The 24289-nt window shown below is 36.9% G+C and overlaps 1 protein-coding gene across 1 annotated transcript in view; it reads left to right on the top strand.

Annotated features, from left to right (window-relative positions):
- CTNNA2 (catenin alpha 2) overlaps positions 1-24289 on the top strand; it is a 1210173-nt gene that overhangs the window by 1148938 nt on the left and 36946 nt on the right. The window contains exons 14-16 of the mRNA XM_052647702.1: positions 4663-4844; positions 17286-17391; positions 21214-21348. Of these exons, the coding sequence (XP_052503662.1) occupies positions 4663-4844; positions 17286-17391; positions 21214-21348 (423 nt within the window). The remainder of the gene's footprint in view (positions 1-4662; positions 4845-17285; positions 17392-21213; positions 21349-24289) is intronic.

Here is a 24289-nt window from a genome sequence, read left to right as displayed (position 1 = left end):
ATTATCTTGCTTTAAAACCAAGTGAAGAGAAATGGGCACATTAAGTTTTAACCTTTTAAATCATTATTTATAAACATGCATATACTTAAACCTTTCATGGTAGACTATTGCTGTGTGTTTAAGATACTAATACTTTTCAGTTCAGATGTCCAAAGACTTTGAAAGTCATTTTTCATCTTGGGATTGGGAAAATAATTCTTTTGAGACTAGAAAAAATCTCCTTGAGATTTAAATTGACGAAAAAATTCTGGACTGAGAGGTTGCTGGCTTGTGTCAGTGATACACACTTGTATTTAATAAAGTTTGGGCTTTACTGGTGGCTCAGATGATAGAGTCTGGATTCAATCAAAGACCCGAGTTCAGTCCCTGGGTTGGGAAGATCCTCTGGAGAAGGAAATAGTAACCCACTCCTGTATATTTGCCTGGAGAATTCCACAGACAGAGGAGACTGGCGGGCTACAGTCCACGGGATCGCAAAGAGTCGGACACGACTGAGTGACTAACACTTTCACTTTCTTCACTTAATAACGTTTAGAACAATCACACAGAAGAAAATGGTTGGACGTTCAGAGGAAAGACTAGGAGCCTGAGGCAGGGGGGGTAAGTAACGTTGTGAATTCAAGTCTCTGAGGCCACCAAATTGGGGTCCCAGATCAACAATCTGGACAGCTGTGCTTGGCTACACAGAAAGCAGAGGAAAATCTCAGACCACCCCAGGTGACCACATGACACAAACAGGAAAAACTGATTTGTTCTCTTCCCCCTGCCTCATCAAAACCATTTTTCTTATGTTTCCTTAGTTTGAGGGAATGAACACTTGCGCATTATGTATTTTGTATTCAACTTGACTTGAATGTAGCCAGCCTCTAAGTTGTTTTTTTTTTTCCCCCTAGCTAGAAGGGCTTTAATGTGTTAACATTTCAAACTGCTGAGTTACAGTGATAAGACCTAATTAAAACTCATGTGTTGAATTTTAATTTGATTAACTTGCAAATTTCACAGTTTGTGATCTACTGTTTATAGATAACCTTTTTTTAAATTCCAGTTTCAGAAAGGTCAACTATGAATTTTTAAAAGCCAAGAGCATTTTAAGAATATTTAGGAAACGACTTTGCTTCATCGACAGCTACTTTAGCAGAAGCAAATGTAATGACTCTTACACCCAAGTCACACACCATTAAGTGCATTATGTGGGTGAAGCACCCCCAGAGTCAAAATAACAGCTTCCTTTGCAAATTTGCTTTGAAGAGGCTGGTTTTTCTTCCGAATTGTGCCCTCAGAAAATGTTTGTCAGTTCTGTTAACTTCTCTCAAACTGTGTCAACAGGGTGAGTGGAGAGATGTGTGAACAGTCAATCAAAAGGTATGCATTTAGTTTCTACACTGAGGCGGATGCTGAGTCTTTGCCCTCAGGAAACTCAAAGAGAAGTCAGAGGCAGGGCATTAATAGAAATGAGAGAGTCAGAGCAAGGCAGTTAATATTCAAATACTAAACTGCACGATTGAAACTCAAGTGACAACAGTTGACCGACACGCGTAACCTTTTAATACACAAATTAATCCTTTGGGGACAATGATAGGTTTATTGCTAGAATCTGGATATTGAATGTAGAATCTGGATATTGAATGTAGAATCTGGATATTGAATGTAGAATCTGGAGGTCTGCCCAGCAGTTTTATAGATTCTTTTTTTTTTTTTTTTTACGAGAAGCACCTAAAAGATGTTTTAAATGTTGCTGGTTAGGACTTGTAGGGTATAAGTAAAGCGTGGTTATCAATTTTGTATGAGGAGGACAAATGAATCTTAGACACCTTTAGAATATCAGATGGGGTGCTTCAGGAAACTTGTGCAGATCCAAACCTATCTCAAAAGTATTGGAATAGCTGCTTTGAAATTAGTACAATGTTACATATATGAGTTTATAACAAACTTTTGTATATTAACTCTTTTAAAATACATTTTAAAAGTACTTTAAAATACTTTTCAGATAGTAGTATTTTAAATACTTTAACTATTGTATCTGAACTAGTTTGACTTTTAAAATATGGATTTTTAATATTTGTGTACACATGCACACACATATTTATAGAGCTAAGTTTATATATATATGTATTTTATATATATATATATACACACACACAGACATCATACACATGAAGACACATGCTATTTGTATAAAGTCACACACATACATGCATGGCGTTTAGTAGACATTGTTAGTAAGAGGTAGCATCTGGGAAGCTGCTAGTTCAAGGACACCTTTATGCAAATCAGACCCCTTTACCCTGGGCAGATGAAGCCTTGACTCTAGAATGCTCAGCCTGGTGGACAGAGGCTGCAGTTTCAGTGACCTTTGCCCTGTTGGACTGGAATCACTAGGCAGTGTCTAACCTGCACTGTCCTGCATGGTAATCTCATTGTGCAGGATGGTTAAGTATGGTGTTAGCTGACCTGGCTTTGAATCCTATACTTACAGTTCATTAGTTGTGTAATGTTCAAAGTTAATTAACTTTCTTGGATCTTGGTATCATCATTAATAAAATAGGGATAATAATAGTATTATTCTTATAAAATAATTAAGTAGATAAAATGTTTGACATTTTAAGTCTTTTAGTATAATACCCAGGATGCATGCCTGTGTTCAAGGAATTCTGTTGATTTCCATTTATAGGTAGTCACACAGTCTCTGATTCCATCTCTTCTCTTTGATGGCAGCTATGTAATAAGCTAGAGAAGCAGCTGGAAAGAAAAGCTCATAGAAATAATGATAACAATGGCAACGGTAACCCCATACATGCTTACTGTCACTTTTTCAGACAAACATGTAGCACATTTATTATTTTATTTTCTGTCCATCATAGCATTTTGAAGTAATTGAGGTTATTGTCTACTAACCTTATATTTCAAAAAGTTAAGGATGTGATCCAGTAGCAATGAGGTCTTAAGTCAGTGACAGAGCCAGGTTGAGCCCAGTTCTTCTAATTTTGTATCCGCTGATATTTCAGTTAGATATCAGCTACCTCTCCTTAGAACTATTCACTTATACTGGGAGGAGCTTTACAATTTAGAAAGCATTTTGTTTTTTGGGTGTTATTTACTTGTCCTTTGTAAAAACTGTATGTATCCCTAATCATGCTTTCTTGGTCATTCTTCTGGAGGATACCTGTATCCCAGCACCAGAGGGACCCCAGTGCTAACACATGGATTGACATGCTCCTTTCAGTGACGCAGGCTACAAAAGGTGGTGCCATGAACTGGTGTCAGACATTTCACTCAGCACCTGCTACATAAATAGTGTTTAACAAATACAGTTGATTCTCTTTATTCATGGCCTCATGCTCTATAAAGTCACCATGAATGCTTAATTAGCAACTACAGAATCATTGTTCCTATGGGAAATACAGGGTTAGGTTCCTGAGAGCTGCTAGTCTTAACATTTCCTTCAACCCATCGATACATAATCTTGTTTAGAGAATGCTTCTGTTTTTTTCCCTAGTTTTGGTTCATGAACGTTCATATCTAAGAGCACTAAAATTCATGTGTGAATAAAGTTCATATAATACATATATTTTCTTCATTAGGCACTTTGCAGCCTTCTTGTGCTTAGAGATATGAGACAGCACTTCTACACTAGGGTTGGGGACCATGTTAAACAGCTAAACCACCAACAAAAAGTGCAAAGATGTGGAAAATGTGGTACTAAATAGACTGCAAAAAGGACACTTGTTTCTGGTATGAGTGCTAATACAAGAAGGCAAAGACACCCTTGTTCCACCTCATCTGGGAACATGGATGTCGGATGACTCAAATTTTGGCAGCTCTGTGTGTATCTGTGAATGACTGAAAGCATCACAAATATTGATTTGCAAGTCAGATAGATTTTAAAGAGTAGGAAAATTTGCAAATTAAAAAAAAATCCACAAGTAGTGAGAATCAACAGTAGTTCTTCCTTTTCTACATTCCCCTACTAGCAACTGTTGAAAATCAACTTTTCCTTCCTAATCCTACATTTTATCCCATCACAGCTTTTCTGTGCATACTCATAGGCTTTCCAAGGAGCCATGGCTGATCCAGGATTTCCACAGTGAAGGATTGGGAATGGATATGCCATCCCTGAAGTGCCCTGCATAAAGGATTTTTGTTTGGCCTTTAACCATGGATGGTTTCATTAACACCCACAGATTGTCTCCCCACTCCACTTGGGATGCTCAGATATTCTTTAAATTTCTTTTCTTTCCCAGCAACAGAAGGCCTGTTCTCTTTTTTTTTTCCCTTCTCTGAACAGATTTCAGTGTTGAAAGAGGTGCATTCTTTCATCCAGTAAAAGTTTCCCAAGACCAAACATAAAAATTGTCAGGAATAGATTCTTTTGAACAAACATATGTCATCACAGCAATAGAGAGGTTCTGCTACTGTCAACGTGCATGTCCCTTTGGATCTTGGTTATTTTTTGTATGTGGGAATGGGGACAGGAAATTTGGGGACCTTACCAGTCTGTGCTTTTTCCTTCCTGGGGCTGGAGAAAAAGGTATTTTCCAGAATGGTGGGACGGCCTACCGGCCTTGTCAGGGTCTGGGTTTGCTGTTAACCGGAGGCAGAGTTGACCTTCTGTCTGTGCTCCTTTTGTCATCATTAGTCATACCTTTTCTGTAACCCACACAGGCCATCATGGCACAACTACCGCAAGAGGAGAAGGCAAAAATAGCTGAACAGGTGGAGATATTCCATCAAGAGAAAAGCAAGCTGGATGCTGAAGTGGCCAAATGGGATGACAGCGGCAATGATATCATTGTGCTGGCCAAACAGATGTGTATGATCATGATGGAGATGACAGACTTCACAAGGTGAGGCATGGAGACAGGAAGAGGACGGTTTTCTCCTTAAAAATAGCAGAGGCATCATAATAGTGGGTATTAGCCTGCTGAAAAATTAAAAGGCTCCATCAAAGCAGGGAGTGGTATAAAATTTACATGTGTAAGTCAACATGATCTGAGCCTGGTTCTTAGTGGATAGGTCTTTTTGGTCAAAAAGAAAAGATTCATTTCTGTAATTAGTATTGTTTTAATTACCCATCCTGAATTAGTCATAAAATCAAACTCCTGGAGCTTGGAGGACTGATTTTTGGTCTATGCTATTTTGCAGTGTTTTTAAATATTATTCTGAAGATAAAGTGTATGATTTGCTAATATCCCTCAGGGAAAAAATATGTATATATATATATATATGTGGCATGTGATGTCTTTTAATGCTAGCTCATGATTTAGTATTTAATTTCAGCTCATATTTTATACTTACATACAAAGAACTGGGTTCAACAATCTGATTTTATAATTGTGACAGGAAAATAAAACATTGTATAAGTTTTAGATCCTTTTACTCTGAGCAGTATTTTTAATAAATCAGGAGACCAGTCAGAATTTTGTCAGGAGCCTTTTTTTCCTCAGGGGTCATTGCTATTTCTTCCTTTGCATTTTTATAGTCTCCTCTTTAAAGGGAGCTGACATTTCTGCCCTTCTAACCACATGAAGGGCAGACCAAGGGAGAGCAAAGCTCAATGAAAAGATCCCTGGATTTTTTAGTCCAAATACCAGGTGATTCTGTACCAGTCTCTTACTGTGTTTATTCATTTGTAAAGGAGGAAAGTAATATTCTTCATATCAACTTTACAGGAGAGTTTAAAATCCAAACAGGTAATGTAGTTATAAAGTATCCTACCATATGAATGAAAGCTACCATTTTACTGTAGATTTTGTCTTTCTGGGAAACACAGACACACAAAGAAACGTGAGCAAAAGTAATGATTCCACATGGTATTTGTTATTAAAGTTATATAAGATGTGTGGCAATGTCAAGATACTACCTAATGGTGACAGTTTTTTAAATGATTGTTGAGTGTTTTTAGTAAGAAAAGGCTACAATTAATTATGTTTTTGTTTCAGTCCCCAAATCATGTCTGACTCTTTTAGGATCCCTTGGTCTATAGCCCGCCAGGCTTCTCTGTTCATGGGATTTTCCAGGCAAGATTATTAAAGTGTGTTGCCATTTCCTTCTCCAGGTTATCTTCCCCACCCAGGAACTGAGACTGAATCTCCTGCATTGGCAGATGTTTTCTTTAGTGCTGAGCCACTTGGGAAGCCCACAATTAATTACAGCTTATAATGAAATATGACACATCTCCCCCCTATCCTCCTTACCTTTTGCCTCTGGTTAATATGTATTGATGACATTGCTTGGCCTTTTCTCCAAATATTTTAAAATTGTTTTTGACTTCAATGGAATGACTTAATGTTTTAAGGGTGACTTTTGAGATTTTAAATGTCATTGTATTCGTTAGAAGTTCAAATTTGTACATTTGGCTGGTCTTTGCTGGTTTCACAGATTTATTTCACACTCAAAAATAATAGTAGGAAAATACAATCTGAACCATTAATTAAGTCTTAATTTTCTACAAATCAGACTTATGGTAGCCTCAGTCATTACTTTTCAAGGCCTGTGATGACTTAGTTTGCTTGCTTTCAACATTGTATTCGTACTTTATCTGATGGATATTATACGATCCATTAATAACATCTCTTGAACAAATAATCTCATTAATTTAAAGTGAATGATGAATCGAGCCATGTTGCTAGTTAAGATCAGGAAGACGTTTTACAATGCTCTGGATTATATATAACTGTGTCAAAGAAGAGAGATACATTTGAGAAGTCTTGTTAGAGGATATTTAAGACAGATTTTCTATTAGTCAAAGTATAGTTTTAAAGTGAAAAGAGGGTCACTTCAATTCCTAGGGATTTTGCATAATCATTTTATGCTGATTTGAATAATGAAATGTCTAGACTGTTACTGGTTATCATTTTTTCCCGCTGCCTGGTGAGTAGTTTTATGCCCCTTTGTGAAGCCAAAAGGAAGATACAGTTGTTAATAACCAGAGAAACAGGAGAGGGTGTGAATTGGAAATGAAACACAGGAAGCTGAGGTTTTGCTGCTGTTGCCATCTGCAGAGCCTCTTCCTTTTTAAAGAGGTAGCTGATTTGAACCTTTCTTTGTGCCTCTCATCTAAATTCACTGCACTTGACCCTATGCATTACTGTTATTGCCTTGGGTTTTCCACTTTAAGGAGGAATTATGTCAGCTGTATACCTCTAATGACTCTTAGGTACTATGTTCTCTTATTTAAAGGAGGGGGTGTAGCTGAGTAGGAATTGAAACTTGACTACTAACCTCAGATCACACATTTATAGGGCACTTTGATGACAGGAAAAAAAAAAACAAACTTGCATTTATTATCTTGTTTTCTTCTTATCGGTAGCTAATTCATTAATTTGATTCAGTAATCTCAATGACATCCATTTCCATTATTATTAAAAGTAGAGAGGTTCTACCTCATTACTTGTGTAATAACTTGGTCATGGTGGATAAAGCTGGTTATGCCTCACATCTCTTTTCTGTTCATTTCTTGACTTCCATCTCATGGGCGCTGGCAGAAATGATGTCCTGCAGAGGGTGAATCCATATTTTTCATGTCACTTTCAGAAGGAAATAGCATGTGCCAGTCTTGTTTCCTGGTAACAAAAGGTGTGTAGATGGCAGCAGTTCAGGAAAGAAACTCACATTTAATTGTACAGCAAGAGACAAAACTGTCTTTTTAGATCAACTATAAGTTCTGATCTTGAAAGGAACTGGGTTCAGGCTAATAAGAAGCTTTCAGGTTACAATCAACTGTAAAGTACTGAGCGCTAGACTAAAAGATCAAGTAATCACCCTGGTATTCCCAAACTTCATTCCTGCCTTGGTATGGACAGTCAGGACTCCAGTCCAACTGACAGTTCAACTAGTCTATGTTCTAATTCTTGACTCTTGTCAGTTAACTTATGCCATACCTGGCATTAAATGCCATCCACCCAACTCCTTTGCACCAAAATTTTCTTTCCTCTTTTCATAAAATAATATAAAAATCTTTAGTTTGCTATCCAAAGCCTACCTTTATTGACCCTTAGATTCCTTCTCAATTTTTTTTTTCTTTCCAGTTTTTCTTTTTAATTTTAATGTTTACTTTATTTTACTTTACAATACTGTATTGGTTTTGCCATACATTGACCTGGATCCGCCACGGGTGTACATGAGTTCCCAAACATGAACCCCCCTCCCACCTCTCACCCCATATCATCTCTCTGGATCATCCGCGTGCAGCAGCCCCAAGCATCCTGTATCCTGCATCGAACATAGACTAGCGATTCATTTCTTACATGATAGTATACATGTTTCAATGCCATTCTCCCAAATCATCCTACCCTCTCCCTCTCCCTCAGAGTCCAAAAGTCCACTCTACACATCTGTGTCTCTTTTGCTGTCTCTCATACAGGGTCATCATTACCATCTTTCTAAATTCCATATATATGTGAGTTATGAGCAACCTAGATAGCATATTCAAAAGCACAGATATTACTTTGCTGACTAAGGTCTGACTAGTCAAGTCTATGGTTTTTCCAGTAGTCATGTATGGATGTGACAGTTGGACTGTGAAGAAGGCTGAGCACCGAAGAATTAATGCTTTTGAACTGTGGTGTTGGAGAAGACTCTTGAAAGTCCCTTGGACTGCAAGGAGATCCAACCAGTCTGTTCTAAAAGAGATCAACTCGGGGATTTCTTTGGAAGGAATGATGCTAAAGCTGAAACTCCAGTACTTTGGCCACCTCATGTGAAGAGTTGACTCATTGGAGAAGACTTTGATGCTGGGAGGGATTGAGGGCAGGAAGAGAAGGGGACGACAGAGGATGAGATGGCTGGAGGGCATCACTGACTCGATGGACGCGACTCTGAGTGAACTCTGGGAGTTGGTGATGGACAGGGAGGCCTGGCGTGCTGTGATTCATGGGGTCGCAAAGAGTCAGACACGACTAAGCGACTGAACTGAACTGAACTGAACTGATACTGTATTGGTGTTTTTCTTTCTGGTCTTCTCAATTTTTTACGTATCTGTACTTCAGCTTCAAGACCATTCTCTAAATGTTATTTCCTTGCATGATTCAGCTAATGGTCCTGCAGTCTCATCTGACTTATCTTTAATCCCCAGATTAATTCAACTTTTCCGCTGTGCTATCTTTATACTGCTTCAGCTGATTGGTGAAAGGGATATTTCCCAACTGTGTTTTATGGACTCTGGTTCTAAAAAGAAGCTTCTATGATTCAGTACATTTATAAATATACTCCTTACCTAACGATACCTCATTACTGAAGAGTCACATCTTATATTGATCAGTTAGAGGTATTGAGAAAACTACAGCAAATAAATGGTTTTAATTTGGATATACTCAGAATTTAAAAATTCTGGGTGCTGAGTACATTAACTCAGAGTGTACTCACACATTGATTTTTCACATTAATACCCATTACCTTTTCAGGAAATAAATATTAATTAGTTGTTTAGTTGTGGATAGCAAGAACATCAATAGATTTCCTTGTTGTTTTTTTTTTTTTTTTTTTTTTTGCAGTGACCATTTCCTGGGAAATCTTCCAAATATTGACCCTTGTATAAAAATTGCCTATTGCCAAAAGAGACATTTCATGAATCTATGTAGTAGAGTTAATTTCACTTTTGATGTTTTTTCAAGGAAACTAAAAATATGTTTCCAATGGTACAATAATATGTCTTTTGTCTTTAAGGTCACAAGGTTCCTCAAAGCACCTTTCAAAATTCCCAAAATAGAGAACCTGATCTGAATTAGGGAGAGACATAGGGTCTAAGCCATTAGTTTGAGACTGGGAGCTACAACCAGTGGGGTAGTCACTTTGTCAACACTGCTTTCCACTGATTGTGTTATCATGTTCAGTTGCTAAGTCATGTTTGATTCTTTGTGACCCCATGGAGCCTGCCAGGCTCCTCTGTCCATGGGATTTCCCAAGCAAGAATACTGTATTAGGTTGCCATTTCCTTCTCCAGGAGATCTTCCTGACCCAGGGACTGAACCTGTGTCTCCTGCATTGGTAGGCTTATTCTTTACCTCTGAGCCAACTGGGAAACCCACTGTCCACTGACAGGAAGACTCAAATGTCTGATGTTTTGGGGTCTGATCTATATATCTATCTATATCTATATATTTGTTGTTGACCATTTTTTATTTCTGTTCCCACTTCATATTATTCCAAAGACTGTTGCTCATTTAGCCCTGTGTTGCCCAATACAGTGACCCCAATCACATATGGCTGTTTAAATTAATTAGTTTTTTTTATTGTAGTGAAGAATACATACAATGAAATTTACCATTTTAAGCATTTTTCAATGTACAGTTCTGTGGCACTAAGTATATTGACACTGTTGTGCAACTGTCACCAACATCTATCTCTAGCACTTTCTCATCTTCCCCAACAGAAACCCTGACCATTGAACTCTTCGTTCCTCATTCCCCTCTACCCTCAGCACCTGGCAACCACCATTCTTTTTCCTGTCACTATGAACTTGACTAAGTATCTCATGCAGTGGAAACAAATAACATTTTTCTCTTTGTGACTGGCTTATTTCACTTAGCATCATGTTCTCAACCAGTATTGAATGCCAGGGAATTGGTGTTTTTGAACTGTGGTGCTGAAGAAGACTCTTGACAGTCCCTTGGACAGCAAGGAGATCAAACCAGTCAATCCTAAAGGAAATCAGGCCTGAATATTCATTGGCAGGACTGCTGCTGAAGCTCAGCTTTGGCCACTGTGAAGAGCCCACTCATTGGGAAAGACCCAGATGCTGGGAAAGATTGAGGGCAAGAGAAGAAGGGGGTGGCAGAGGATGAAATGGTTGGATGGCATCACTGACCCAATGGACATGACTTTGAACAAACTCAGGGAGATGGTGAAGGACAGGGAAGCCTGGCATGCTGCAGTTCATGGGGTCGCAAAGAATCCAACACAACTTAGCAACTAAAAAACAAGAAAAATGTTCTCAAGGTTCAGCCATGTTATAGTTCATGTTGGACTTTCAGTTCTTCTTAAGGCTAAGTAATATTTTATTGAATATATATATATATTATATTTTGCTTATCCATTCATCAATTTTGGGGCACTTGGTTTACGAATAGTTTCGCTATGAACATGGGTGTACAAATACCTCTTTGAGATCTTGCTTTCAATCCTTTGGGCATTCCACCCAGAATTGGAATTGCTAGATCATATGGTAGTTCTGTGTTTAATTTTTTGAGGAACCACTGTACGGTTTTACATAGCAGCTGCACCATTTTACATTCCCATTAGTGGTACACAAAAGTTGCAACTTCTTCACATCCTTGCCAAGACTTCTTATTTTTTTTTTTTTGTTTGTTTTTACAGCAACCATTTTAGTATGAGATGGTATCTCACTGTGATCTTGAAATGTATTTTCCTAATAATCAATGGTGTTAAGCATTTTTCATGTACTGATTAGCTATTGTATATCTTCTTTGGAGAAATATATATTCAAGCACTTTGCCTTTTTTTTTTTTTTTTTTTTTTTAAATTCAGGTTGATTTTTAGTGTTGAATTGTAGCAGTTTTTCTATATTCTGGGTTTTAACCCCTTGTCAGATATAGGATTTTAAAATATTTTCTCTTATTCTATGGATTGCATTTTTACTCTGTTGATTGTGTCCTTTAATTCACAGATTTTGAATTTTGATAGAGTTAAATTTGCCAATTAATATTGCTGCTGTTATCTGTGTTCTTGGTGTCATAGTCAAGAAATCATTACCAAATCCAATGTCATGAAGTTTTTCCCTTAAATTTGCTTGTACGATATATATAGATTAGCTCTTACAATCCACTTCCAGTTAATTTTTAATATGCTATGAGTTAAGGGTCTTGCTTCATTTTTTTGCATGTGAATATCAATTTTCTGAAATATATATATATATTGCAAAATGATTACCACCATAGTATAAGCTAACACTTTCAACAGGAAGAACTTCTTAAAGAAGTTTCAAAAAGTGCAAACTCTAGTAGAAATGATTGATACATTTGACCACAATAAAATTAAAATTTATACTTTAAAAAAGCTGTTACAAAAGTAAACATACAGGCTAAGACTGGAAGAAGTAATTTGCAACATGATTAACAAAAGGTCAAAATTCAAAATATCTAAAAAACAGAGACAAGTAATTTAGGTAAAAAAAGAAAACAATGGAAAAATGTGTAAAAATCTTGAATAAAGAGAGAAAAGAGCATATAAATGATTGATTGTAATGATCAATAAATGATAAACAAAGTGACTCAGATTCCTCTATCATCACGGAAAAGAAAATTACATTTTTCCTTATACATCAGATTGACAGAAAAATAAGAAAATAAATATAATCTTAAATTATGAAGTATACTTGTAGAAAAATGCATTAAAGAAATGTATACCTTAAATGTTATAAACTTTATAACCATATTCCAGCTCCAGAAGCCCCCCGAAACCTTCTTCAGATCATAATAGCCTTACTCTCAACTTGAAACAGGGCTCAGTGTTATGTGGCAGCCTGGGTGGGAAGGGAGTTTGGGAAAGAAAAGATACATGTATCCTTTCTACTAAGTTGACTTTTGGCAGCAACTTTCTAATTTTCTAGGGCAAAAAAAAAGAAAGAAGCCATAGAGGGAGTACTATCATGGCAGGTTTCAAGCTACCAATGTGTCTACTGACAGTTTTACACTCAGCTCTTGTGAGCATGTAGAAACCCACTCCATTCAAGTGCCATTTTCTTCACTTATTTTTTTTTTTCTCTTGTTAACAACTAGGTTTATTTTCTATATCAGTTTTCCCTTCTTTTTTTTTTTTTTGGAACCAGTTTTTTTTTTTTTTTCCCCTGTGTTCTATTGTTTTCTTTAAAAAAAAACAAAACACTTTTATTTTGTATTGGGTATTCCCCAGTGGCTCAGATGGTAAAGAATCCACCTGCAGTACGGGAGAGCTGGGTTAAATCCCTGGGTTGGAAAGATCCCCTGGAGAAGGGAATGGCTACTCACTCCACTATTCTGGCCTAGAGAATTCCATGGACAGAGGAGGATGGTGGGCTACAGTCCATGGGGTCACAAAGAGTCGATAGGACTGAGAAACTTTCACTCACTACAGTCGATTAATAAACAATGTTGTGATAGTTTCAGGTGAACAGCAAAAGGACTCAGCCATACATATACATGTATTCATTCTCTCCCAATCTCCCCTCCCATCCAGGCTGCCACATAACATTGAGCAGTGTTCCATATCCAAATTTTGCTATCCAGTAGGTCCTTGTTGCTTATCTATTTTAAATATAGCAATGTGTACATTCCATCCCACATTCTATTATTTTCTAACTCATAAATCTCTTCTTGTGATATTTTTAAATTTTTTAAAATTGAAGTATAATCGATCAATGATGTTGTGCCAGTCTGCTGTACAGCAAAGGGACCCAGTTATACACATATAGACATTAAAAAAATATTCTTTTTCATTATGTTTTATCATATGATATTGAATATAGTGGGCTTCCCAGGTGGCTCAGTGGTAAAGAATCTCCTGCCAATGCCAGAAGATGCAAAAGATGCGGGTTCCCTCCTTGGGTCAGGAAGATCCCTTGGAGAAGGAAATAGTAATGCACTCCAGTATTCTTGCCTGGAAAATTCCATGGACAGAGGAGTCTGATGGGCTACAGTCCATGGGATCACAAAGACTCAGACACGACTGAGCAGCTGAGCACAACATTGATTATAGTGCCCCGTGCTATACAGTAAAAGCTTGTTGGTGTTTCTTCCTCCTCCCTATAATAGTTTGCATCTGCTACTCCCACCTTCCCAGTCCTTCCCTCCTCCACCCCTCCTCCACCCCTCCTCCATGGCAACCAACAAAACTGTGATTAGGGACACAGAGGTTCAGTCCTTTTTTTCCTCTTCTTATCATCTTGGGCAGGTCACTTAGCCTCCTCTTTGGATTTCAGCTTTCTCAACTAGAAAACGAAATATTTGATGATCTCAAAATTTCTACATTGCTCTCTAGTTTCATGAAATACATCCTTATCATCCACTTATGACTCCAAGAATTGAATTCAGTCCACAGTGTGAATTCTAGTCTCAAACTTTTAAAATAATATAATAGTAAATCTTGATGCTTTAGCTCATTTAGGAGCCTGAACCTCAGACAGATTCAAGCTTCTATAAATGTCAGAATCAATCCACTGTTGAAAGTTATCATGAAAGGTTCATGAATAAGCATTTCTACAAATCCTTTGAAATTCTTGGATTAAACAAACACCAAGATTGTTATTAATGAAATATCAAGTATAATGCAGCCCTTTGTGAATGGGTTAGTGAAAGTGAAAGTCGCTCAGTTGTGTCTGACTCTTTGCAACCCCATGGACTATACAGTACATGGAATTCTCCAGGCCAGAATACTGGAGTGGGTAGCCTTTCCCTTCTCCAGGGGATCTTCCTAACCCAGGGATCAAACCCAGGTCTCCCACATTGCAGGAGGATTTTTTTACCAGTTGAGCTGTAAGGGAAGACCAAGAATACTGGAGTGGGTAGCTTATCCCTTCTCCAGTGGGAATGGGTTAAGATGAATGCAAAAAGTAACAACAATTTTTTATCAGAGTAAGATTGTAAAAAAAGATTTTATAAGGTTTGTAAGTTACAGAGAAATAAATAATAATGAGAATACTATTAAATATTGACAGATTCTGCATCTAGAATTTCCTTTAAAAATATAAACCAAAACCAAAACTTTATTTAGAGATAATTTAAAAAATAATGTGACAGAATGAGAACCAAATTGTCACAGAATCTTTAATTCACACATATTATATAAAATGCACATGTAAAATCTATGTATTTAAAAATCTATATAACTGGATAGAGCCAATGTCTTTTGTGGAAGAGTTAATGTTCAGTTCAGTTCAGTTGTTTAGTCAACTGTTTGCAACCCGTGGACTGCAGGCTTCCCTGTTCATCACCAACTCCCAGAGCCTACTCAAACTCATGACCATTGAGTCAGTGATGCCATCCATTCATCTTGTCGACATGCCATCATGTCGTCCCCTTCTTCTCCCACCTTCAGTCTTTCCCAGAATCAGGGTCTTTTTCAGTGAGTCAGTTCTTCCATCAGGTGGCCAAAGTATTGGAGCTTCAGCTTCAGCATCAGTCCTTCCAAAGAATATTCAGGATTTTTTTTAGGATGGATTGGTTGGATCTCCTTGCAGTCCAAGAGACTCTTAAGAGTCTTCTCTAACACCACAGTTCAAAAGTACCAATTTTTCGGTGCTCAGCTTTCTTTATAGTCCAACTCTCACGTCCATACATGACTACTGGAAAAACCATAGCTTTGAGAATATGGACCTTTGTTGGCAAAGGAATGTCTCTGCTTTTTAATATGCTGTCTAGGTTGGTCATAACTTTTCTTCCAAGGAGCATCTTTTTTTCATGGCTGCAGTCACCATCTGCACTGATTTTAGAGGCCCCAAAATAAAGTCTCTCACTGTTTCCATTGTTTCCTCATCTATTTGCCATGGATTGATGGGACCAGATGCTATGATCTTAGTTTTCTGAATGTTGAGTTTTAAGACAACTTTTTCACTCTCGTCTTTCACTTTCTATAGTTAATGTTGTCATGCTAAGTCTGCTAAGTCACTTCAGTCATGTCTGACTCTGTGTGACCCCAGAGATGGCAGCCCACCAGGCTCCCCCATCCCTGGGGTTCTCCAGGCAAGAACAATGGAGTGGGTTGCCATTGCCTTCTCCAATGCATGAAAGTGAAAAGTGAAAGTGAAGTCACTCCGTTGTGTCCGACTCTTAGCGACCCCATGGACTGCAGCCCACCAGGTCCCTCCATCCATGGGATTTTCCAGGCAAGAGTACTGGAGTGGAGTGCCATTGCCTTCTCCAATGTTGCCATAGCAAAATGAAATATCTCAAGTTTTAAATTTCCCTATGTACATGTTTAACCATTGATGTGAACACAATGTATCTTACTTTTAGCTACTAACACTAAAAATTTCAGAAGCAAAATTAAGAGGGAAACAAAATGCCCTTCATTTACATTTATTTTCTAAAGTCATTTTAAGTCTTCCGTTTTATAAAATGTTATTATGGAACAATGGCAATCATTGCCTACTCACTATGCAATCTAAATAAATGACTTCTGAGTAGCTTTTCTCTGTATCTCACCACATGTTTAACTATAGGATTATAATTTTGTAGCCCTAAAAAATGCATTGACTTTTACATGCATATGAGGAGACCAGTTGGAGTAGGAAATCACAACTCCAGTATTCTTGCCTGGAAAATGCCACGGGCAGAGAACCCTGGCAGGCTACAGTCCATGGAGCTGCAAAGAGTTGGACATGACTGAGCAACTGAGCACAAGGAGATCAGTAACAATGCTAAAAATAGAAGAATAAATGTATTTAGTCTATCATGTTATTTACCTTTCAAGAAAAGAGAAGGTATATCATATGCAACATTTTGTTTAAAAATTTATAATGCAGCATAGTTTCTTTTTCCTTTCTAATAAATATTTGAAAGACATGTAATATTAAACAGTTCACCTAATTGAAAACCTTATGTGAAAATACTGGGGCAATGGTTTTTGGCAACATAAAGACATCTACTGTCACACAGTGTTCTATGAGTGTTCTTTCATAAGTCAGTCCCAGAAGCATATAAGCCAGCAAGAGAAAGAGCTCAGCAGATTTCTGAAATTTTGGCCAAATAGTCCCCAGTTATGGACAGGAGACAATGGTTTCTCAAAGAGCCAAAGTGGACTTAAAAATATAATTAACATAATAATAATGCTGGGCATGGTGTGAAAGACAGTGAATGAGCATTTATTTTGGCTAGACTGATTTAAATTTAGAATTTATCACATGATTTGCATAAGCTTGGGTGAGTTAATCACTTTAGTCTATTTTTCTCTTCTCTAAAATGGGGATGATGATGCCTGCTTGTTAGGGTTGTTATGAAGATAAATGTATACAACAGCATAGACACATGATAAGCATTTACATGTTAAATTCCCATTGCCCTTGTAGTGATCATCTTTTTTAATGGACCACTGTTCAAAAAATATAGAAATTCATGTAAAGAATAAAATGTGAGCATGCCCATCCAAATAGGGAAAAATATTCCCTGAAAATGAATGTAAATAAAGTGGATTATTTAAATGGAAATTGAAGTGAATCAAGAAAACATTCAAATTTCCTCTAACGTGGTCAGAGCCAAATCAAATACAAAAGCAGAGTCCTGGACAAACAATATGATAGGTGTGTCTATTTCCTGCCATAAAGTGAATTTCTAATTATGTTGTGCCTGTTGTTTCAGAGGCAAAGGCCCGTTGAAAAATACATCTGATGTCATTAATGCCGCCAAGAAAATTGCCGAAGCAGGTTCTCGAATGGACAAATTAGCCCGTGCTGTGGCTGATCAGGTAATATAAGAAGGAAGAGCAAGCACATGTTGAGTGGGGTCATTAACTAGCTCTTGGGTTCTGTAATGGGTTTTATGCACTCTATTAAATGCCTCTGAAGAATGAATTGTAGAGAATTGCTATCATTTTACAAACTGACCTCTAACTCTTTCGAGATCTAGTTGATGCCAAAGGTGGGTTCTGTTTTCAAACTTCCTTTAGAAAGAAGGGTGTCCACTTTTTAAGAGACATAACCTTCAAGGAATCATGGATTATCCTGACTGTCCTCATTCAGAAATTCAATGATATTGTTAAGTGGGAAGCAAAAGAAACAACTTTATTTCTTGTTATAATTGATCTTGCTATAATGATGCTCTTTCTAATTCATTATAATTTATGTCCTGGCATAAATGTGGTAAACCCACATAATACAAAACATTCAGATTTCAGCTTTATTTTCATCCAGACTCAAAGTGCATCAGAAATTAACACAATTCTCAGAGTGTCTTTTATGCCTTTAGATTGAATTAAGATTCACGTTAAAATAGTTCTCAATCTCAAGGTTGAATATTTGAGTTTGTGTCCCTCTGTTCATTTTATTTTGCTGAACTGGAACTCTAAAATCCTGTTCTAAGTATGTCTTCTTTCAATAATAAGCCATTTCTTATAAGTGTACTTTAGGCAACAGACGCTTTCAAATAACTGATGCTTATCTCTTTAAATGATGGTGGTTTACAGTTGGAGCCAGTTTCAAAGGAAAATGTCTTAAAATATATATTAAGATTCTGAAATAGAAAATATTATATAAAATGTTATTTACATGGAAAAAACATTATGAACACGAATTTACTACAAAACAGATCATCATCTTTGGGAACGCTGAAAGATTTAGGATTTTTTCCTCCTCTGTGGAGGAGGGCTTTTCTGGTGGCTCAGTTGGTAGAGAATCTGCCTGCAATGCAAGAGACTGCCAGTGATGCAGGAGATGTAGGTTCAGTCCCTGGGTCAGGAAGATCCCCTGGAGAAGGGAATGGCTACCCCCTCCAGCATTCCTGCCTGGGAAATTCCATGGCAGACTACAGCCCACGGGATCACAAAGAGCTGGACATGACTTAACGATTAAACCACAACCACCTCTTCCATAAATGGCCGTGGTCTCCTGTGGTTTTTGAGTTGCTTACTATATTTTATCTCTCTCATTTTCTAATATAAGAGTGTTCCTGTTCCTCTAAATACTTGCCTTCAATATCCCATAATATAGAATACCTCAAGTCAGTACCAAATTTACTCATCTTCTAAAGTCTGAAAAGAAAAACTCATGATTAAACTATTGGGATTACTTTTAAAATAAGCCAACAGATTGTCTCATATTATATATATGATAGCAAATCTGGGGGAATGTTTTGCTTACTTTTGAATTTTTAGAAACACTTAAGAGTAAAAATAATTTACTAAATATTACCAAAATTTTAAAATCTCCTGAAATTTATAGTGATTAAGGACCAAACCATTGTTATATTGCTAATTTCAGGGCACTACTGATTGCCAAGCTTCCTACATTTTGGAGCAAAGGTTGAGTTCCATATGTCACCCAGAAGGTTCATGTAAAAGAGAGGAGAGAAAATGAGTTTATTTGAAAATAGCACTCATACATGCAAGCATACAGAAATGTACCAGCCAGGAAAGAATGCTGCATTCTTTTCTGCAAATGTTGAGGCAATTTTCTGCAAATGTTGGGATAAGTGGAGTGACCAGAGATTGGCAGTTGGTCCTGAGAAAGGATTGTGCTAGGATGGACTCCTAAGGAGTAAAAGTAGATGGAGTTTGGATGGTTTTTCCATTATATTCTGGATCTCAATTGCTGAAACTACTTCTCAGTATGTTTAGGCTCCTTGAGCTCAATATTTTTATTGTGATTCTTGTTTTTGATTTTGTAATTTTGGATCTTTATTTCCAACAATTATGTATCAGGAAACATAACCCCCAAATAGCTTTGATATCTGGAAAACAAATCACATATGCACACACACATACAAATCCCAGGATTTTAGGCGTATCTTGGGATTGTGACAAAGTATTAAAATGATATTTAATGATGACTTAATGAAGAAAAGATAAACATAACCTCTTTGTAGCATTCTTCCTGTCATCAGTTGTGAAGCAACCTGCAATTTTTGCTAATGTTTTGTCTGAATGGAACATTTCTTTTTCAAATAATGCATCTATTTCTACTATTCCAATGGTATAAGAGTTATTTTTCTTGGTCCATAATGCCTTTATTTGTGTCTTAAATACTTCAGTTTAAATAACAGAATAGAATGAGCATTTCCAAAATGTACATTGGTTGGCTTTATTTTGCCAGAAAATATTTTTATGAAGATTTGAGATATGCACACAGTATAAACTTTTTACGGACTGTTGCGTTTTTAATTACTGTTCCATTGAGATAGAACTTCCATTTTAATTTGCTGCAAGGTATTTGTATCAAAGGCCTTTAGGGAGATATCATTTTAAAGTTAATTCCTTTCAGTATATGGGTCTCTGGAGTAGGATAAATATTACAGTATGAAGAACTTGTAGGAAGCTAAAAACAGTCTCTGTGGGATTCTTTCTTGATAAATGCAGTTAGTGAAAAAAAAAAAAATACCACAATGGTAAGTGTTATGTAGCAAAAAGACCCCTTTGTAACTTATTAAATAAATGGCTATGTCAAATGACTGGGTTCACAGTATTAATGAAAGAATTCCCTTTCTTGAGCTTGAAGGAAGCTTAGCTGGAGTCTTTTTCTCATACTTTTGTTCTAAATAAGGTACTTTACTTTGGGCTGTGGGTACTCGTTTCTTACAGTGTTTCATCAAGGATCTGGTGATTATATGTCCTTTTTAAGTGCCAGATTGAGGGAGAACAATAGAATGTCCTGGAGAATTTTGAACTGAACTTTGGATAGCAATAGGAATATACTTCAATTGCTGGATAGCCGTTGACATTGAAGCTTCAGAAATGCTTTAGGGAGTCATGTAAATGTCTCTGAAAGTGTTCAGCTCTGTTCAGTGTGTATTTGATGGACATCTACCGACTTAAGTTACAAAGAGAATTCAAAATCCTTGGTCACCAGATTTTTTAATAAGAATTCAAAATCTCTGCTGCATCCTTGGAAGGGTCCTGTTGTTACACTGATGAGCTTATTTCAGTGGGCTTCAAACTCATTTTACTCACATCTTTTTCTTGTACAATGGTCTTGATCCTTCTCACAGTCTCTGGTTTAAATTAAGTTTATCATGTTGCTAAATTTTTTGATAAATATGATATTCCAGAAAGTGCAATAGAGTTTCTTTAGTGAATGACACATTTCTTAGAAAGCCAAAAGAAATAAATGCATTCTCCAACAAATAAAATTGAAAATCTCTTCTACTATGGCAGAGAGACTGCGACACAGAATGATTTCCTTCTAGCATCTGTTGCTTTGTTGTCTTTGTTAAAATAATTTTGCATATAGTGAACATGGAATGGGCCATTAAGAGAAATCCTATAGAATATTGTTTTCTTTGCAGTTTAGAAGATAATTGATAAGATACTTATACATTCATCCCAATAAGACTTTCTGGGAGATCATCAATATTCTTTGTATAGAATTTTATCGAAGTAGAACTAACTACTCTCACCTATCACTGTGGCCTTCTGAATTCGCTAAAGCATTTCTGAAGCTTCAATGCACTATCAAGTTGAATAGGTATAATTAAGGTATATGACAGTGAAAACTTTTCTTCTCACAGCTTCTATATAGCAAGCATTAGAAGCCAAAAGATTCTTACTAATTGAGATAATTTTTTTAATGTTTTATAGTGTCCTGATTCAGCATGTAAGCAGGATTTATTAGCCTACCTTCAACGAATTGCCTTGTATTGCCATCAGCTTAACATCTGCAGCAAGGTGAAGGCCGAAGTACAGAATCTGGGAGGAGAGCTCATTGTGTCAGGGGTAAGCTGGGACCTGGGCTTCACAATTCGAGTTTCTACTGTTCTTCCAAGGCAAGCATTCTTGGCAACAGTACTGCTAAAAACACCAAACTACAGTAATTCATAGGTAGTTTTTTTTTTTTATTTTAATGTTATCACCATTATTCCAGACTCTACTATAACTCACAATGAACAATTTGATTTTCCAATTACCCTATGTTTATACTAGCCTTATAACATCTCCATTCTTCATAAGAAAACTAATTTCATAGTCTGGAAAGTCATTGCCAAGTTGTTACTATTATAATTATTTGGGACTTTTTAATATTTACTCATTGTAAGTCTACTTCCTTCTGTTAGTCCTAGTAATTTTCATTCTCTGTTCAGGAGCCAGCCTCTCTATGTGTGGATTGTGTTCACATGTTAGAGATGGTGAAAACAATAGGAATTCATTCATCAGGTTCCAATGCATACTAGGTTATCCATAACCTTTAAAAGCCAGAAAGCATTTGGATTTAATACAGGTTGATGTGCTGTTGCCAAAAACTAACATGTTGTCAGACACTAACAATTATAGATCCTTTATTCAATCAGTTCAGTGTTTCCCTTCTCATGAAAATATAAGTATCTGGTCCATTTTCATCAAATGCAAAGAAACAAAGAGCTCAATGAATAGAAGTATCATGATTTCTTGGCAAGATTTCCAAATGTATGTGTTGAGGTTCTTACCTTGGCTTCTTCTCCTCACTCAGTCCCTTTCTTTCCACACAAGGTGCCATCTATTGTAAGCTGTTTGCAAATTCCAGAGTGTGGCTCTGCCACCTTTAGTTCTTTTCCCAGTCAGCCACGATGCTGCCATTTTCAGGGTGGCATTACCGGAAACAGAATACTATCCATATGGTGAATGCCTTGTGAACGTCAGACTGGTCATGAAGCTCAATTCTTCCTCAAGACATTTCCAGAAATTCACCATTTGATTAAAAATATGTGTAAAAATCATCCTTGAACCCAAAGGTTTCAGTTCCTGTATTGTTTGGCATTTAGAAAATTAGCTGGGAAAAGAGCTTATCTGGCTTGCATGGAGATTCCATTTAGAAAGTCTGTTCCATGCAGTCTCATCTAGTGCCCAGTAAATCGCGATTTTGTGCCTCTTAGCAAAGCATAGTCACCCTTCCTTTTCCAAAATGATCCTGCTTCAACATTCTTCAACAACCAAGAGCAATCTGTCTTGCAATGTGTCCTTCCTGCCCCATTGGTTATTACCAAGATTCTCTCTGCCAAGAAGTGATCGAAACATTGCATTTCCCTTGCTTCCTTTCTTATCTTCAGCCTCAATGGTATAGTTTCCCATACCATTCAGCTTTCATGTCCATCTGTATAAAGCACCTGTGGGACTGAGTGCATTTTGTTTCGCTTGCCTTGTGTGCTTTCATTTGTTACTTTCCAAATCTTATTATTTACATGGATGCGCAGAGCATCTTTGTGGATCTCAGATTCCACAACCTCATCTAAGCAAGTTTTACAGGCAGAGTTGCTCTCCATTGTCCTCTCAGTGCTCATTGTTCATCACTGCTTCCAGAGCTTCATTTCCATTGTATTTTCCTCATTTAGTTGTAGTCCAAACCATCACTGGCTTTTATCACTTGCACTGTTGGCATTGGCAGAGGTGTTTGAGAACACTTGTCACAAAGCCTGTTTCCTTCTTTGAGTCTTATTGGCAATGTTCATAAATCCTTGCATGGGAGAAGGCTTCTTTCAGAGGAATGTTATACCACTTTATAATAATTCTGAGTTAAATGCATTATAAAGATTTGCTTATATTGCTCAGTAATGGGCCTGCTCTTGGTTTCTTCATGATTTTTTTTCCAAGCTTGATTGCTATTTGGTGCCACACCTGCATCTGTAGTCTGCTGTCTTTGCCACTCTGCCTCCATCTTCTTCTTCATCCTTCATTGATGGCCAATAGAGAAAAAAAATAAAAACCAGCAATATGTTTATTTTGCACAGTAGCACACATGACTGTCTTCAAAATTCTGAAAGAGTCAAGAATGTGAGACCCCATACACACAAACTTTCAATGATTTTGCCAAGAAAGTTCATCCATGCTTTGGGCCCCAGTTATTTTGTTGTCTGGCATGACGAAGTTGCCACATTTTTAAGAAGTTGCTATATTAAATACAGTATGCATATATATATATATATATATATAATATAGTATTGCATATAATATGCAATGAAAAAGAGAAATACTTAAATTGTGTTTGTTTTTTTCCTATGTCTTTGTGTACATGGTATTCAAAACTGTGGCTTCTCTGAAAGCCCCCAGGACAGAAGTTAAAGTTTCTACTGAAGCAGAAGAGATTTGGATAGTTTTTTCCATTTTGCCAAGAAAAATTATTTGGATTTAAAAACCGAATGCCATGTTTTTATAGTCTTATGCTGGCATGATGAACTTAAACTAAAAATATGCACATGTGCATAATTGTATACCATGTCAGCATGTGTATGTTTTATGTGAGTCTATGTGTACAAAGTGGGAAAGGCTTCTTCTGTGGTGTCTGCCTTTGACTTGAGAGGTGGCTCAGGAAATCTCAATAGGACATGGTGACAGTGGGTGAAAAGCTTTCCATGAGTCATGATGGGAACTAGAGAAATAGAGGAAACCAGAGTGTATGCCTATGGATGCTCATTCACACAACTGCTATCTAACAAGCAGCATTAGTTTTCTGGCTGGTGATCAGTTTTTTTTAAAGTCATTAGCTTAAACATTTCTCAACAATGGAAAGGTGCCATTCTTATTAAATCTCACAGTAGAAGATGTATATTTGTGAGCCAGTTCAGCTCAATGTGGTTGCTAAGCAGGTAATGGGAAAGGGAATTAAAAACAAACAAACAAAAAACCCTCAAAGGGTGATAGAAATGTTAGAGACAAAGCAGAGGAAATGAAAGCCCAGACAATTAAA

This window comes from Budorcas taxicolor, chromosome 11 (assembly GCF_023091745.1).
Source record: "Budorcas taxicolor isolate Tak-1 chromosome 11, Takin1.1, whole genome shotgun sequence".
Taxonomy (NCBI): domain Eukaryota; kingdom Metazoa; phylum Chordata; class Mammalia; order Artiodactyla; family Bovidae; genus Budorcas; species Budorcas taxicolor.
The sequence above is the reverse complement of the archived record's forward strand: the minus strand, read 5'-3'. Positions and strand labels throughout refer to the sequence as shown.